General features: G+C 39.7%; 1 protein-coding gene across 3 annotated transcripts in view; it reads right to left on the bottom strand.

The window, feature by feature from the left end:
• The window catches only part of IQGAP1 (IQ motif containing GTPase activating protein 1), a 76,410-nt gene that overhangs the window by 42,228 nt on the left and 15,406 nt on the right, over positions 1-18,776 (bottom strand). For all 3 annotated transcript variants that reach the window (XM_069798830.1, XM_069798828.1, XM_069798829.1), the window contains 6 exons: positions 6,957-7,113; positions 6,508-6,585; positions 4,752-4,828; positions 1,916-1,983; positions 794-907; positions 190-368 (listed from right to left, as the gene is read on the bottom strand). In XM_069798830.1, coding sequence (XP_069654931.1) covers positions 190-368; positions 794-907; positions 1,916-1,983; positions 4,752-4,828; positions 6,508-6,585; positions 6,957-7,113 — 673 coding nt within the window. The remainder of the gene's footprint in view (positions 1-189; positions 369-793; positions 908-1,915; positions 1,984-4,751; positions 4,829-6,507; positions 6,586-6,956; positions 7,114-18,776) is intronic.

Raw genomic sequence — 18,776 nt, 5'->3', positions numbered from 1 at the left:
GCTAACTGCTGCCTGTCTTCTACAATAGGAAGACAGGTTACTGTGGAACATATTAGAATACCACCAGGAGTAACTCCACCTAACACTATACATACAGGACTAACACACATTCTGTGAACTCCCCACATTTTACACTGCAATACAAAATTGCAATGCATACAAATAGATGGTTTGAAAGATTTGATCTACCCTATTTTTAGCATTCTCCATCTTGTCTTGCTTTGCTCTGTAGAGTGTGTCTTGGTAAGTGGATTCCAGTTGATCATCAAGATTTATTAGCATGGCATTAGGGTTCTTCATTGCCATAAGAGTGTCAGCTGGAACCTGATGGTCGATTGCTTCATTAATGGCAATGACAGCAGCATGTACTGAAAAAACAAGTCACAGTCTGCCAGTTAGTCCCAAACACAGCAGCTCTGTTAAAAATTGAGAACTTCACTGGAAAGAGCAGAAGAATTATCTGGAAATTAACCAGAAAGCAAAAGAATTACCAAAGCACCTCTCATTCTATCACAGTTTTGTGTTCTTGACAAAAAAAGGCAGCCTACTTCCCAGTACAATACTCTAGCTAGTCAAATCATTATGTTCCAGAAAGAAAAGAAAAAAAAAAATACATCAGGGAAAGAAGAAAACCCTTTTCCCAGTCTTCCAAAAGGCATGTCAGAAGGGCTGTACTGTCTCACAACAGGGGGCTTTAAAACCAACATGTTTAAAAAAAAAAAAAAAGAGAGAGAGAGACATCTAATCTGCTGATTTGAATAATCACATAAAATGAAACTCCATTTTTCCTTACATGCTGCTTCATCCACAGAAAGTTCATTTGCAAGAATTCCTCCAATCTTACTGAAGGCAGGCATCTGAATACCATACTTCTCCAGTTCAAGCCTCATATTACTGATTTCCTCCTCTGAAACACACATAAAAAATGTTATGCAGGAATCAGCACTGTTATACCAACTGCTGCTACAAAAAAAAAATTAGGATAACTACAATAAGTTATAATTACTCTTTAAATAATACTTTGAATATAACCCAGTAAGTGAAACCAAATAAATGAAAACTGATAGACATTTCGCACACGTTCCTAAAATCTACATTTCTCCCAGAAACTCATATGGGAATATTCTGCAGTCTCTCTCACTAGAAAACAACACACAACTCTCATGAGGAGCTGGAAACAGACTCCATCATTCTGAGGTGCCTCAACTACATCTGCCAACAGGTCAGGAAAACTCATAGCAGAGAGACTACGATGAGAAAAGTGAATGGAGGATATCAAGACATGCTGTTGCTAAATACCATACAACTCAAGAAGAGAGTTGATAGTTTAGAATGTTATAGATACAATCAACAACTGTTTTGCAGGAAAATAAAGTTTATACACCTTTTAAATCAGATGCGTGCCCTCAGGCAGGAACCTCACTAACACAAAACAGAATTTGACACTTCTGCAAAAATCAAGGAACTAAAACCTTGAGGAGGCATGTGGACATAAGACTTTGTGCTGGAATCTCCTGCAGCAGATTAGCTGGTAAACTCTTCTTCGGAGGTGCTGATGGCACCTCTGCTTTAAACTGTCAAGGGAGGTCAGAACCATTCACCAAGTTCCAAACTGAAACCCCTCCCAAAGGGATGGAGGCAAGGTTTAAGCATCTTACAACAGTGGCAAAAAAGTTAAAGGGCTGTTATTTGCAAAAGTAATGATTAGCAAATGGATAGCTATTTAACAGCCTGGCTCAGAAGCACCCAAATCAAACCTTTTTCTTAAATTAGTAAAATTCCTCATAGCCATTAATTTTAAATATAATTTGCATTTAGAATATCAACAGTAACAATCCTTTAATTGATCTATATAGCGTGTAGTATAGTATTAGATAAAGGCAGCACACATATCAGCACTTTTTATTTTTTTTACCTGTGAAGTCCACCTTCCCATATAAATCTTGAATCTGGGGGGCAAGACCCAGTTTGAACAGGTACAGACTAGAAAAGAAAATAAGCAAAAAATCAGAACTAGTAATTTTTCCTTGTGGTTCTGACATGACACAGATAATTTTAGGAGATATAGATTCAAGAAGCCACTCAGGTAAGCCAACATAACAGCTCATAATCACCAAGAGGGTGAGCTGACACCTCTCTTCCCCCCTCAGCTGCACATAACTGGTCCACCAGTCTGAAATCTTCACAGAATTACAGAATGGTTGAGGCTAGAAGGGCGCTCTCAAGTTTGTCTTGTTCAAGCTCCATCCTCAAACAAGGTCACATAGGACCAGGTTTCCCAAGATTATGTCCAGATGGCTTTTGCATATCTCCAAGGGTGGAGACTCCACAACTTCTCTGGGCAACTTGTGCCAGTCCTCGGTCACCCTCACAGTAAATAAAGTGTTTCCTGATGTTCAGAGAGACCCTCCTGTGGTTCAGTTTGTGCCAGTTGCGTCTTGTCCTGTCATGGGGCACCACTGAAAAGAGTCTGGCTTCATCTTCTTTGCACCCTCCCTTCAGACAGCTGCACACATTGCTGAGATTCCCCTGGAGCCTTGTCTTCTCTAGGCTGAACAGTCCCAGCTCTCTCAGCCTTTCCTCATAGGAGAGATGCTCTAGTCCATTAATCATCTTAGCGACCCTTCCTTCAACTCTTCCCAGTCTGTGCATGTGTGTCTTGTGCTGGGGAACCCAGAACTGGACACAGTACTGCAGGTGTAGCCTCACTGGTGCTGAGTAGGGGGAAATATTCACTAAACTGATTTGGCTTACTAAAATGGTGTTAATGTATTCACTTGGAGCCTGACAAGAAATTGAACTGCTACAAAGGAGGGATGAATCCATACAGCTAAGGACAAATGGGACTGGGGAAAGAGAAGCAACTCCTCTCCTTTTTGCCTGTTGTGCCGGGTCAGCACAGATCATTGAAATGTGCCCTCCATTAAAATATTTAATTATACAAGAACATTACAAATAAACTATTAATAAAGTAAGTATCTATTCCTCCAGTAAACTCAGTTTTAACATGTTTGGAAATTAGAGAGTAAGCAATCCCACCTTTTCACATGACCTCAACATGCCAAATCTAAATCTCCAATATTTATAAATCCAAGCAGATTTTTTTCATATAACAAAACACACACACAAAAAAAGGCCGGAACATTTCTGACCTACAGACTGTCAACAAAACTGCATTCTAGATCTTTATGTCTTAACTGGAATATACTTCTGCACTAAGCTTGAAAAAAGAGTAAGTTTTTAATAAAACATCCTTTTCCATATTTATATTTACATATCAGAATTACTCTTCTTTCCTTGATAAGGAAAATTATTTAAATGATAAAATCTTGAGAAGGCTGCCTTTGCAGAGAAATTGGCTACAGAACATTTCAGCCAAAAAAGGTTAACAATTGAAAAAAATTAAGTAGTATGGAAAAGGTATTATTAGATGAAAGATTATAACTTCTACAGCCTTAACTACTGGAACTGTTTGCATCTATTAATTTTGCTCCATGAGTTAATTTTCTTTTCCTAATATATGATCTAGAAAGAGTACAGCAACAGCAAACAATTTTCTTGGAAAGCTTGGTAATTGTCCACAATTCGGACTACTGGCGGGGGCAAACAGCCAGGATATAACAAAGAACACGTAACAAGAATATATGCCAGCCAACTCCTGGCATAAAGTAGCTATCACAAAGCTGCCAGCGAGGGAGGAACTTTGCCATAAGGTAAACAAAAAGGAGCATTGGTCTTGATAGTGGCAGTGTACTCCACCACATGTCTACTCCTCACTGCTCTATAAACCCCAAATGACTTGTTCTACAGAGATAACTCATTTTAAAGCTAAAGCTGGGATCAAGCTCGCTTCTATAAATAATAATTTAATCTACAGCAATCTGAAATATCAGATAACATTCAGATAAATGCAATCCATCTCTATGGATTTCACACTTCCAACAGATTAGAGAGCGTAACAAGCCATTCTTGAGAACTGAAACTGAGCAAGCAACAGAGGAAGACCCAAATGTATGCAGTCCAGCATTCAATCACCTAGTAAATTCTACAAAAGGAATCCTTTTAAAATAAACATGTCAACATGTTCCAAAAGTCACACTTGCATTCAAATCAGCTAGCCAGATGAAAAAAAAACAACCCTAATGAACCAAAAACTAACAAACAAAAAAATCAAACACACATGTGATGTGCCACCCTGTCAAATTGAAGAGCAAAGCATCAACAAATGAATCCTGCCAGTTTTCTCAGGAACTGGGATTATCCTACTCAGTCTCTGTGAGATTTTAAAATTTAAGAGACCTTTCAACAACAGTTCTTGGTTGATCACTTACTGTGGTCATCAAGATAAACACACTGCAGTACAATGCTGTAACCACACTGGCTTTCATTCGGTGATCTGACTGATCCCTACATAAACTAGTATCTTGTGTTTCTCACAAACACCTTTTAGGGCTTCAGGCTTTCCTTTAAGTCCCAAAATGTTTTGCTCTGCCTCAAACAGTAGAGAGGGAGTGCAAGAACTGGGATGGGAAGGTAGTAATCACAACATACTTGACTGGTTCTTTTTCCTTCAACATCTGATTTGGCCACTGCCCAAAGCAAAATACTGGCTTCATGGATCTTTGCTCCAACCTGGTAAGATTGTTCTGCTAGAAAATTTGTCCTCATCTAGGCTTCAGTTCAGCTCTCTCCCCTTTCAGCTTTGCAGAAAGATTTCAGAAGCAATTAGATTTCTGCCTAGCATGCCTTACCTGAGTGCATGAATACAATAGATACAGCGTGGCATGTTCTTGCGATCATAGATATCTGTAGTTTCTGGGTAGAATATCTGAAGATAAAAACAAAGTTAGCAGTCTGAATTATACTCACCTTATATAGCCAAATCACATAACTGTGATAGGCCCAATTCTTCTGTAGTACACTAATGAAGCAGCCCACAGAACAAAACACTTCGAGCTTCTCTGCCCTGGCCCAACCTTTCTCCTACTTGAAGAGCCAATCCTTTTGTTTCTACCACCTAAACCAGGGCTCCCCTTTCCCTGCCCACGTTCTACACATGGATGAGTACACCCTTTTTTTGTGTGCCCACCAAGATACTGGGTCACGAAGTATTAGCGAGGACTTTGGTGAAAGCCAAGAGATGAAAAAAATACTTAGAACACAGAAAAGAGGATTTTGTTTGGACTAAATGGGGTTGAGAAGCAAGAGAAGAGACAGTGACAAGGGAAACTGAGACCAGCACTGGGGTGGTCTGCATACTACATTTTCAGTTAGCTGGACCTAAAAGCTTTGAGACAGTCTGAAATGCAAAGTTGAATACAAGGGGCTAATACTGGAAGTGTCAATTCATTCAGAAGTGCTGACAAGATACGTTACTTTCTAGTTATTCGGAAATTCCTTGCTGTTGCCTGTGAGGACAAAATAGCATTGCTCTTTCTGTAAAGGCAAGAGCAACAACTGAAAGACCCTCACAATTCCACAGCATCAGTTCCCTGGCTCTTCTGCATGGGGAAATACTTAAAGCACCAATATCTCTTTGTCAATGTACTGGACCCCAGCGCAGTTTCTTTAACATCTCACACATTTATTTTCCCCCTAAATCCGCTTAAATCTGAAAATCTTGCCTCATACCTGGCACTTAACTTCTCTCTGTCTAGCTCCCTCCTTGTTTATTTTCACCTAACAACATTAACAGCGTATTTCAGCATTTCCTAATCCCAAATTTGCTCCTGTAAGATCATCATAAGCCAGCCAGCAAGGCTCAACTAGTAAATATCAACAAGCTATTTGAAAAACTTTGCCAAATATAGTGTTCAATTTGCAAGCATGTATGCAAACAAAACATACATGAGATTAAACTGTGCAATGCTGGTTTTGGTGAGACTAATCATAAAACGGCTTAAAAAAAAAGTTTAAAAAATTTACTTACTATCCATGTATGTAACTTGACTATCACCACAACACTACCAAGTTCCATATATTTTCAGGCAACAACAGTGTTTATTAGATCAGAGGAGTTTATCTGGCCATTCCCTTAGTGAAGCCAGTGATTTATATTTGATTAAGGTACACCAGGAACATTTCAACTTGATGTGAAAATTTTGTAGGGAAATCTGAAGAAATGGAGAACATAGTATTTTCTGCTGTACTGCTTCTTTTAGCATAGATTTCTAAAAAAACTTCCATAATCAAACTGTAGCTCAGATATTGCTCAAAAGAATGCATGGCAAGAACAACGTAATGCAGATGTTATGCAAGATTAGTGATATTAAGGATATGGTATAGAAGGAGGAATTATTTTGCTCCTGATCATTCTCACACACATAGCAGAATGAAATCTTTCAGCAGTTTTAGGAGTTTTAGGAGAAAATTTCTACAGGGACGCAAATCTAGAAAATGAAGAATTAACTAGATGAAGTTTGCTGATTTTTGTACAACAGCAAATGCTTCCATGGAATGTAAAGCTTTTCTGAGATTATTTATCTGCACATGCAACATAGAAATTACCTTGGGGAGACCAATCTCAGCCATGGCATTCAGCCACTGGATTACATTATCCGTGTGCCGGAAGTGGAGACCAGTTGCCTGAAATAAAAATAGGCAGGAACAAGAGGGAGGGCAGTAAGAAACAAAATACCACAGCTGCCAAGAACAGCCAGGACATTCATTAAGACAGATAGTGAAAATAGTACTCTTACAGAAAAGAAGTCAGAAGTCTTCTATGTACAATCATATTGACTGTGTATGACAAGTTCTTTCACATGAGTGCAAGCTCAGATATAAAGCTAGGAGTCCACGCCCCCTCACTTAACCAATGTTCTAGAGTGAAGGTGGAGCTTCTTAGGTAGCACTAATATAAACTAACATTCTGCTTATTTGCTCACAGTACCTCAGTGTGCATGTTTTCCTATTTTAGGTTACTACCTAAAGTAATATCTATCACCAACACCTCTCACCTTATATCTAGTCTGTTCTCTATCATAGATTTTCTTCACAGAAACCACTTTAGGGGAGAAGAAGTTTCCAAGTTTGGCCAGATAGACTCCATTTCTCAATCCTTCTTCCAGCTCTGTTGTGGGAGGCAGCTCCTCATTCAGACAGGCCTCCATCCATCTGGAAGTGCAAGAAGAACAAAGTTGGTCACATGAGTATATTTCCAATTTGTGAACAAAACCCCATGCTAAACAAGGTTCATGCTGCTGTTGCTGTCACACTCTAGCATACTATTTACTTAGCATTAGGGGTGGAAAGTAGGTATAGCACTACCACACATTCTGTGCCATTAAAGTGCTAGTCAGTAATACTTTATACAAAATATTAAGGAGAAGTAAGGATTCCACCAGCAAGAGTTTCACAAGTAATTAAGATACCATCTCACGATCATGTTTCTCCTTCAGCTCATGACTTAGCTGGTTCTGATCTAGACACAGTGGCCAACCTGTCCTCTTAACTAACTTAAATCTTCCTCTTGAGTACAGGCTTATCTCACAAGCATTTCTCTACTCTAGTCTCATTAAGTATTCACTAGTTATTTCATGACTTTGTACCACTTATTCAAGCTCTTTTAGCTGATGTCATACAGAGGCCCTACAATGTTGTCATCAAGTCTACCTTCCTGACCTATATATTTTTCCCCACCCTACTATACATTTCAAAAATGGGAAAAAAACTGAAACAGGCATTCCTCTCCTCATAACAGCTGATTTTCCCTTATCTTGTTTTCTTCCATCTCATTTAATGGTGTCACGGATCCTAATGACAAAAGCAAAGATTACAACAGCAAATAATTTGAAAAGTCACTGTTCTCAAAACAGAGGTCCACCTTGGTATTTCTTCTGTACAGGGCTACCAGAGGCAAGTTCAGCTATGCAGCTTCTTCCAAAGACAACATGCTCCCTGGCTGTTCTGTCCTCTGAAAAAGGGAGCTTCACAGCCGTGGGCCAATTTCTAAAGCATTTTTCTTAGGATCACACCTCACTTGCAGCTAAACTCTAAAGCTCTTATAGGACGGATGAGCCTTGGATCAATAAAGATCACAGAAAAGTGGCTTTCAAGACAATAGTGGGCCAGAATAGCAGTAGCCCATACTATAAAACAGAGCTGATAATGTAACATAAGCAAGGTTAATAATTTGACTCATGGAGATGATGAGTCCACATTACTGGGACTAATCTCAAAGACAGATATGTAGAGGATCCTGCTTGAACCCAACAAATAGAATTTTAATATTCTAAATACTCTTTCAGATGCATACATAACTGTAAACTATTTAGCTCTGTATTAATCCAGGCAAAATAACAGCGAAACACCATACTGGATGCAAGTGATAAGAGATTAAATGAATAACTGTAGTAAATTAACACAATTTCACAGAAATCAGTCCTGTAAAACACACCTGGGAACACTGCGTGGCTCTGTTGACCACCTAACACTGCAGACATTTCACATCTGTGAAGTGTGTTCATGCCTCATAATATTCTGATTAAAATCAAGCACTGTACATACATACAAAAAATAGCCATGGATACTAAGAACAAACAGACATCTCCAAGCAGTGTTTTCATGGGGATTCATTGAATAGTGCTGTTTCTAGCACATTTTGGCATAGATGGGTGCTATGCTCCCCTCTTTCAGTTTTTCAGGAAGTAAACACAAAAATTGAGGCTGACAAAATTAGAGAATTAGAGGGTAACACCAATATTAGCATAACTGTAACCTATAATTAGCACACAGGTGGTCACAGCTTGAGTAACAGGACTGTGCAAATAACGTAGGCTTTACACATGGCTAAATATTAGGTCATTGATCTAGCTTAACTACAGACTAGGGATTGTATCCTAAAAGACAACTGTGACACTTAAAAATGTGTAATGAGTATAGCAGACATAACAAATTCAAAGTTTAAAGCTGTAAGACCTAATGTTATTGTGGGGTGTATACAAAGGGGAACAGCAAAGTCAGGCATTACTATTCTTTTGTACACAACACTGATGAGCCTAACCTTGTCACTGCAGTCTGCATTTTCTTCCAAACTGGAGAGCAGGAATAAGGTAGGAAAGAAGTTTTTTATTAGCCAAGATAAACTTAACAGTGAGAAGCCTGAAGAATGCAGTGCATTCCATCTGCTGAAATAAAGTCTGAGAACCAGCTTGGTGCTCTGACAGTCCCTTTGGTAGCAGACTGAAATCAGATGACTGAAACTGTAGTCACTGACATCAGCCTGCTCCACCTTTTCTGATAAACAGCACGAAATCTAAGGCAGGAGCATATGAACTACACATGAATCAGCTTCTGAACCACCAATTTTCAGCCCAGCATGCAAGGCTCAATGGAAATAGCTAAAAATTATTTAACCTGCAATATCTGAGAAGACAACAGAATAAGTGACCGTTCTTTCTGACCCCAACAAGAAAATAATACGTGATGATTTCTTTACAGTAATTTAGAAAAGAAGTATTATAAACATAAAAACTAATTTGCATTTGGGGGATTTTTTTTGCACAGTTTACTCTTGATCTCAAATACAGAATACTGTAGCAGTACACAACAGAGATGAGATGCATTCAAATTCACCACAGCCAGTTTTTCCATCTCTCCTGAGAAGGCAGTAAACTGCATTTCTAATTAGAAAAGACAGGTAGTTGTCAGTGAAAATTAAAAATCTCACAGGCTGTAGTATTTTAATGGTCAAAGGAAACATAACTTGACTAGTGCAGATACTCAGTCTTAGACAATCACCTTAATTGCCTTGCCTGTATTCACAGTTTCAACTGTCTCTTAAGGTTTACTGGTTTTAACCTACCACAGAGCTAGTGTTACTCTACCACAGCTCCTCCATTTTCACATCTGTTAGCATAAACAGAATGCTTGCCAAAACAAACATTTCAGATTAATGTACATCTTCACTACTCAAACTCAAGGGGAATGCCAGTCAAGTTGTCACGTCTATTACTTCTCCATCTCTCTCTACTTGAAATGTTAGTATACAATGTGGTCTTGTAGTACATAAAGTGGCCATCTGCCTTTTAAGATAAACAAGCCAGTGTTCTTAAAACAACAAAAAAGGCATAACACTAGTGTTTTGTTCTTTGCTCTAATTTGATATTTGCTTAAAGGTATAATTCAAACACATCTATTTAGCTCAACTGCCACTAATCCTCAGATGGCCTTTTCTACTAACACAAGTTAAAATCAGCTGTAGCAATTCCGATGCCTACACCCAAGAGCATCTAAAAACTGGCTGCAGAGCAAATACAGCATAAAGTCCTCAAATTTTTAATTCATCCCTCTTGCACTTCTGTTTGAGTTTTTTTTTTAAAGATCTAATCCTTCATGGTATTTTCCTATTTGTGCATTCTGCAGCAGACAGTTATGCATACAACCTCATTGTTGAAAGAATACTCATGATTCACTAGAGGTTTTACAAAGAGCTTGACTTCACCGCTGTTTCTTTGGTTATTCAGATTGTTTTCCATATCTGCATTCCTCTCCAGATAACACAGAAAAATGTGAAGTTATTTAAAAAAGAAAAACTAACATTCCATAGCTGCTCATCATAAAGTACCTACAATCAGCCACTATTACAGTCCCCAAATCTTAGTTCTACTGATTCTTCCATCTGAATGCAAACTACTCAATTTTAAGACCCATCCCGTGTGCCCAGGAAAGCCTCTTCCTCACACTTGGCTTCTCTACAGCTCCAAGCAGCAGAGGTGACACCTTTGAAAAGCTAGCACAAGCAAGCAAATGGTGCCACGAAGCTTTTTGGTAACTAATCACAGAAACAGGTCGGCAGCAGTGGAGATTTCAGGAGAGCCTAGAAGGAGGGGGAAGAGAAAAGGGAAACTACACATTTCTCAGGAACCACCACTCACAAAAATCAACAGCAAGAAACAGTTTTATGTTCCTGCTGACAGGCCCTCCCACAACAGGGAGTGGTTTTCTGCAGGAAACCAGCAACACTCCAGATTCTTCCAGGTTCTGCTGGCTTCTCATTCTCCAGTCGCCTCAGTCCCTGATAGTCTTTCCCAAGCCCCAAAACTAGAATAAGTTTCCTAATTAACGTCTCACAAAACTCTTCATAAAATGTACAACATGATGATTCTAGCCTCTGCTTTGAATGTCCAGATTACAAAGGCTCTCTGTGCAGAAACTTTCAATCAGCAAACGGGTAGCTGGTTGGAATGGCTGAGAAACTTTACACAAAAATGACTGGGCCCTAGCACTACTGAAGAAAGCGTTACTTGAAATGGGATGCTGCAATACTACGTGGCAGGGGGACACAGAGGGAGAAAAACTACACACACACGCACACACACCCCAGCAAAAGAGTGAATACTCTGCAGAAGTCAAGAAGTATCCTTTCATATTCTGGAGAAGCACCTAAAACACTATTTGGAAAGGTATATAAAAATGACATTTCCAAGCCTCAAGTCTCACACACTCTGTATGGGTTCTACTTGCTTTCCTAAAAAGCTGCAAGAAGTCAGATGACTGATTTATGTGCCTTTTGATAGCACCTGACTAACTGGAAATGATAATTAGTCTCACTGCCTGGTTTATTCACAGAATCACAGAACAGCCCAAGTTGGAAAGGAAACTGGAAAACTGTGACAAGGTCCCCTCTGAGCCTTCTCTTCTCCAAGGTGGAAAGACCCAACTCCCTCAGTGTTTCCTCACAGGGCAGGTTCTCCAGCAGTTTGATCACCTTTGTCACCCTCCTTTGGACCCTCTATTCACATATGAGAAAGTCACCAGCTAGCCACCAAACACCAGATGATGTGCAGCCATGTTCTCTCCCATCTTGTCTTTGAGCTCCTTGCCACCTAACTCAGGAAAACAATAGGAAGGCTGTTTATGCAAAGCCTGTAAGGTACAGAAAACAAATACAACCCGAAGGACATGTTAAGTGAGTAAGGAACTGAGTCAAAGTACAACTTACAGAAAGTAAACCAGTTCAACAAGTTTTGACAGGAGTTCAGTATTCAATGTGAACAGCTTACAAACTCTATGTAGTAAAGGGATGGGAGTGCAGAAGGCATCAACTCAGGACACATACAAGTCATAGACGGTGGGGCCTACATATCAGAAGAGTTCCAAAGAAGATATAAATCAAAACACCCCATATTAGAGAAGCTTCCACAAGGCAAAGGATGCTCAGTCGCTCTAGTCCAAGTGAAAATAGCATTAATAACCTCAGAAAGTCTTATGAACCTTGCATTTAGTACTTCAGGTATAGTGCACTTAAATGGTAAGTAACAATTTTGAAGTGGAAAAGTATATACAGGGAGTTGCTAATTTGAGCCTAGTTTTGCCTGGAAAGCATTAGCTTTCCTGCAAGCTTCTCAACAGTGTCCTACAGTAAGAGACTTAGTACCTTTCCTTTCTAACATGATATAAATACAGTGTTTTGTGACTTAGACTGTCATATTTCCTCAGGTTAATTTTATAAGTAGGACTGCAAACACTCTCCTAAAGGGATTAAAAATCAAGCTGGTTGCCACAGCTTCCCCAACAGAATGTTCTCAAAGAAGCCTCTACTGCAGATGAAGAATAGTTAAACTTGGAGAGCACTTTAAATCCCAAATGAGACACTATTACACTGTAGAGTGCAGCCTGAGCCCAAGAAAAGGGGGGCTTGCAACCCAAAGCAGGATGGGGAGCCTGGAAAGGCAACAAGGAGTAGTGTTTACCAGGAACAAAAGGTTTCTGGGAACACCTGGCCAACTTCTGTACAGGAGCTACAAAAAGAAACTCATTCTTCTGCAAACTACCGTGTTCCTAGGTTTTGCTGCTTTTCTCTCAAAAAACTTAGTTCTTGAACTTTAAGTTCTAGAAAAATGCAGATAGCAACTGAATATGTGATAGAGAAAACATGACTTAAGTTTAAAAATTCTGGACCATTATCCAAAAGATACTGTAAAGCAAGTCAAACACTATCATTCAGATGATGCTCTTCCCTTATCCCACACAGCTGTGTTTCCTGTGCTGCTTCAACCCAACCTTCACAGAATCTCTGAGGCTGGAAGGGTCGTCTTGAGATCTAGTCCAACTCTTCCATGCCCTCACAAGCAACCCTTCTCCCCATTCCTTCTGAGGGGGGCAAGAGGTTTCTGTAACATCATTTGCATGCCTTAGATCATTACAACCAAAGACTCCTGAGAGGACACAGAGCTACTCAAACCCTGAAAGAGTCCAAATGCTAGCAATGAGGTTCATAATACCCTCCCAAGAACTTTATCGGGGCAACAAAAAAAGCCCACCCACTTTGTTCAACCTAGGAAGACCTAAAATGAAAATAGATCAGACATGCAACCGAATCATTTAATGCCTTACCAAAGGACATAGAGGCAGTGAATTCTGTTTAAGCATCTCCATAAAGTAAGATAAATAGCCCATAATTAGAACATAAGCTGTCTCAATGTACTCATACCTGTTTCAACAGGTTCTTAAGTGGGTGTTAATATAACTACAGAACTAGGGCAATTTACATACAATAATGCTTGGTGCAGCATTGCTTAACCATTTGCTAGGCCAGAGGACAAAGCAATGTTTTCAGAAAGCATTACGCATTACCTTTTACATTTAAAAGCTCACATACTCATATTAAAATTAGCACCTGTCATCCTTAAAATGCAGAAATAAATGCAGAATTTCCAGATGAACAAGAGGAAAGCATTTCTCAAGTCTCACAGGATGGGGGGGGGGGAACGGGGACACGACACACCTGATTGATGGGCAGCAACCTCTACTCCCTTTAGACCTCAGGCATTAGAACAATATGCCATCAATAAGCTTTCCACAGAAACCTTAAAATCTTTTTTGCTACTTTGACAGTTTCCAGTTTCCACTATGCTCCCTCCCTCTCACCAGCACAGGAAAGAGAATTTTTAACCCAGAATTAATTCTTCAATCAAATTGCATCACATGACGGCATAGGTAATGTCGGACTCTCCAATTTTACTGGAGCTGGCTCAAATTGAAGTAGTAATTGCACCTTTCTAATCAGTCAGTCCTACTGCTACGAAATGCAGATCCCCCTCCTAGAAAAAAATCCTTGAGTATCTACACACAGCTACTACCATTAGCTGCAATTTAGAGCCAGGCCTTCCTTGAGAAGACATGACCATAAAAATGTAACACCAAGTATTGTCAGGCAGCCAGTCTCTCAAGTAATGCTGTCTTCAAACTTCTAAAGGCAACATTGCTCCATTAGCAAGGATTGGAAAAAATTAACATCAGTCATCTAAACTACCAACTTGTTTACTCTCCCCTAATACAGCATTATCAAGGATTGTGACAAGTTACACAAAGGCGTCATTTTTCAACAGCATCATAGGCCAATGTTAACTAGAACTGGAGTTTAGACACAGCAGAAACTTAATGTTGATCACACGGCACACATTTTGCTCGTACACTTGCGAAAAAGTCAAAAGCCTGGCTAACCCTGAGACAACGGAAAAAACGTGGAAAAGAAAGAAAAAGTCACTCTTTTTCTCTCAAACTGATTATAGGTAAGCCTGAGGAAGAAGAACTAGCAACCCATCTCTCCAGAAATTGTTACAAGAACACCCAATTTCATAAACAATTATAGTAGAGCAGATAATAAAAAAAAACTGGACCAAACCTGTAAGGAACACTGCTCATTTCATGACAGGACTACCATGCAGTATGTTCCAGCACAAAAAGAAAACAGAACATGGCACAGAAAACACAGAAGGCATTAACAGTCAAAAAAAGTGACCATTATCAACCAATGAGGAAAGTTCACTTCTTGGTCATCCCTAAGTAGCAGTAATTTCAAGGTAAAGTTAATTATTTGCAGAGACCAGAAATAACTTTTTCTAACCTTCAGCTGTGCTAGAATTTCAAGACAAAGGTTCTTCCTTTTGTACACAGACCTAGCCAGTGACATTCTTCAACTCTGAGACCAGACTGAGGCCCAACACACCACCTGGGTCTGCACCTGGTGATCACTTCTACTGTGTTGGCCTCAAGAGCTACGCTTCAGCATTTCCAGGCATTAAGAACTCTAAGAAGATAAAGTATGTAACACTAACATATCATGCTAAAGGATAACCAGTACCACTCTTATCAGAGCCTGGTACTAATGCTAAGCGTTGGTTGAAGCTCATTTGTCCACAGGATCACATTGTATTCTGCTTATTGCGCACCTCACCAATTCCATTAGCAGGAAAGCTGCAAACAGAACCTCAATGCAAACTTCCAAGCCTCTGGTTTGGGAGCACTGCCCACAGAGTTCTTGATCATGGGTCACAATCACAGGAGTCTTCTCTTTGTAAGCATGTCAGTGCCACAGCACTCCTTGCTTGCTTCAAGTGGTCCCCTACCAACCACGTTTCAGAAGGGTGTTGTCGTCTTCTTCAAGAAGGCTGAATATGCTTTATTTCCTCCTGAAGGAGGTCTAGAGGTGGACTGGAGGGGCACAGAGCTTGATTCTTTTTCCAGGCGCACATGGTACTATCCTCCAGTCTTTGTAACACTGTCTGTATACTATACCAATATATTTTAATTAGCAAAATAAGCCTGCCTAAACTTGTGCTCTACTAACACAGTCAGACTGCCTTATGCACAGTTGAACTGCCTTACACATCTCCTTCTCATAACCATGAAATAGACAAATTCTCCAAACACATCTTCAAAATGTGATCTCCTTGTGCATACTCACACTGTGGGAATAAATTCTTGAAACAAGGTGATCTCTTTGCACTTTCAAAGTAATCCTGTGGGTATTCACCCATTGCCTGTTGCTATATCCATATACAGAAAAAAGGTGCATCTTGCAATCTTCATTTCTTCAAATCTCACAATACCCAAAATTAAATGGCAAAGGTGCAATTTGAATGGATGTACCGAAAATGCCATGAAGATCTTAAAGAGTTATTTCCAGTTGCTTCCCCTTCTGAGTGTTGACCCCCTAACATTTAAAATGTGGGCAACTCCAGGCAGCACTGTTCAGCCTACACAGAGACCTGGAGAGGTACCTGGATACTGTTAGAAGAATGACTGAAGAGCTGTTCAAACATTAACTATGGCTGGAACTTGGAAGCTGTGCAAAAGCTGCAAGTGGAGCTTAGGAAAACTGCTGACAAGATTCAAAGATCTCTCTCACAACTACCAAAGTCATTTGTACTCTCAGAAAGTATTCACAGCACAATGAATACTGGCACTCTTGTAGGTTCTTAAGAGTCCAATAATGAGTGCAACAAACACCTGTATGTCAATATAAACAGTATAAACAGCCCTCTGCTATGAAAACAAAGAGGCAAGAGATCACACTGGAGTCCTTCAGCCTGCTGAAGATAAAGCGTTCACGGTGTCCAAGACTATGAAGTTTTTCTAAATCCTGAATGCATATAGATCAAGAAAGAGTGTTTAACAGTATTTCATGCTAAAAAACACAGCTCAGAAAAAAAAAAGATTCTAAGTGGTGAGAGCCTTACAACTCATCCCACTGTTGCAGTGACATCCTGTTGACCTCAGAGAGAGGGTCCTACTTCCAGCACTCAGTCAGCTAAGGGACTGCCAACATATTCCCTAAGGAAATAACAATCTTGATTTTAAGTAGAGGCAAGTCACTAGGAAGGGAATGGAATTGTGATACACAAACGTCAAGATCATTTCGCCTAATGCTGCATGTCAGGCTGGGATTCTACATGAGCTCTTGTGAGAGCAGGCCTTCAAGTGATGGTTAAATGAGCTAATCCCAGAACATCAAGGCTGAGATCACTGGGGATATTGTTATCTCACAGGGAACTAACACAGTTCTTTATACACAGTCATCCACAGAAAGACTGGGAAGTCATCCCTCGAACTATTACAGTATACCATGTCTTAAAATAAACCCCTGTAATTCCAAGCTTTACACTGGACCTACAGCACTGCATTCTCCCACTTCATTTAATCAGAATAAGATATCTTTTTGCTTACTGCTCTTGAAGGAAGAGGTTCCTGCAAGAGTTTATTGCTTACATCTCCAAACTAGCTAGCAAAGATTACCAAAGTTTAACTTCATCCAAACAGTGCAGCTACCACCATGTAACAAATAGGCTTCACTGTTGGCTCCCTGCTCTTCTCTTGCACTGAAATACACCAGACAGGCATCCAAAACTAGCAAGGCAGTCAGATGGCATACCCAAGCACTCACTACGACTCAACATTTTCCTGCCCATGGAGGTTTGGTTTGGGTTTTTTTTGTTGTTGTTTGCTTGGTTTTGGGTTGGGTTTCTGGTTTGGGTTTTTTGTTGTTGTTGTTGTTTTTGGGGGGGGGGGTGGAGGGGGGACAGGGGGAGGAATATCCTCTTAGGCTTTCTGCTCCCCCTGCTCCCCAGTCACATCACATTCCCAAATGCACAACCAAAGTTACAAAATAGAGGTGAAAGCATATCAACTAAATGCCAGAAAGGGATGGGGACAAATACCTTTAGAAAATTCAAGCCTCCCAAATTGCTGTAGGATCATCTGCATTTCCCCTAGGCAACCACTCTACTTACGTCTCTTCTCTTTGTATTTTTTGATAGCATCTGCCTGCACTTCCATGACTATCCAGTCTAGCAATCTGGTGAGCACAGTTGCTGACAATGCCTTCCAGCTACCTCAACCATATTTAATACAGGAAGCTATCACCAAGGAAGGCACAGATGACAACAGCAGCCCCTATGCCTGTTCATGGTGTCAGACCAAAAGTTCCTGCCACACATAGCCCAATACCCTGCCTCTGATAAAGGCCAGTAAGAGAGATGCAAATAAACATAGTCTTTTATTAAACTAGGTAATTGACTGCTCAATTAAATATGCTGTATCTAGTCATACTTACTTAAAATACTATACATAACATATGTTTAATTGATGAAACTTTTTTTTTGACAAGTTTATGTATGTCACATTTGCAAGTTTATCTAAAGTGCAAAAATGTATTTGGGAATCACAGAACTATTAAAATGCATTAAAATGGTCTTTGGATTTGCTTTCACTAGTTGTACCTCACACACAGAAAGTATATACGACTTAAATACATTTTGCTTTAACACTCAGGCAAAAGTGGTATTAACTGTAATTAACAAAGATTGGTTTTAGTCACCCTAAATCAGACTTTTAACTGTATTCATGTAACCAGAGATGTCAATAGATATCTAGCAAAACCTTCAGAAGTATTTACGTACACCAATTTCTACCTCCTCCAGTAATCAGTGAAGATCAGCTGCTAACCTGCAAGAACAGTTCTTAAATAACATTAGACCTTTTTGTATCTTTGAAGCTGTTGCTCTATGTCAGCTTTATTTAACTGAAAAATCCTCATTCTTCTCCAGGACTTAACTAAAATAAGCCTTCTTGTGTTTTTTCCCCCTCAACTCTCTACCACTTACATGACTCTGAACAAAGTATTCCAAACCAAGATTGTATTCCATTTACTGCAATAAATTACAAAACAGAGGGTAATTTTAAAAAGGTAGTTTACAAAACACTTTTAAAAGAACATACTCATTTCTTTCTTTTAACCATTAGCCACATAGTCATAGACCTCACCCAGAAACCGACAACCAGCACACAGGATGCAAAACTTGGAAGTTGCAACTTCACTTGAAGTACACTGCAGTAATTCAGAAGAGGAACAACAGAGTTCCTGCGTTGCTCCAGACACAGACAACACACAACAAACAGAATCCAACTCTGCTTCTCCATTTTGCCTTTAGCACTCTATACCAAGGCAAGATAACCCCCATGTATCCAAGAAGCAACACAGCATAAGCACACCA

The sequence above is a fragment of the Haliaeetus albicilla genome, chromosome 12 (genome assembly GCF_947461875.1).
Source record: "Haliaeetus albicilla chromosome 12, bHalAlb1.1, whole genome shotgun sequence".
Lineage (NCBI taxonomy): Eukaryota > Metazoa > Chordata > Aves > Accipitriformes > Accipitridae > Haliaeetus > Haliaeetus albicilla.
This window is presented reverse-complemented; position numbering and strand designations above follow the sequence as displayed.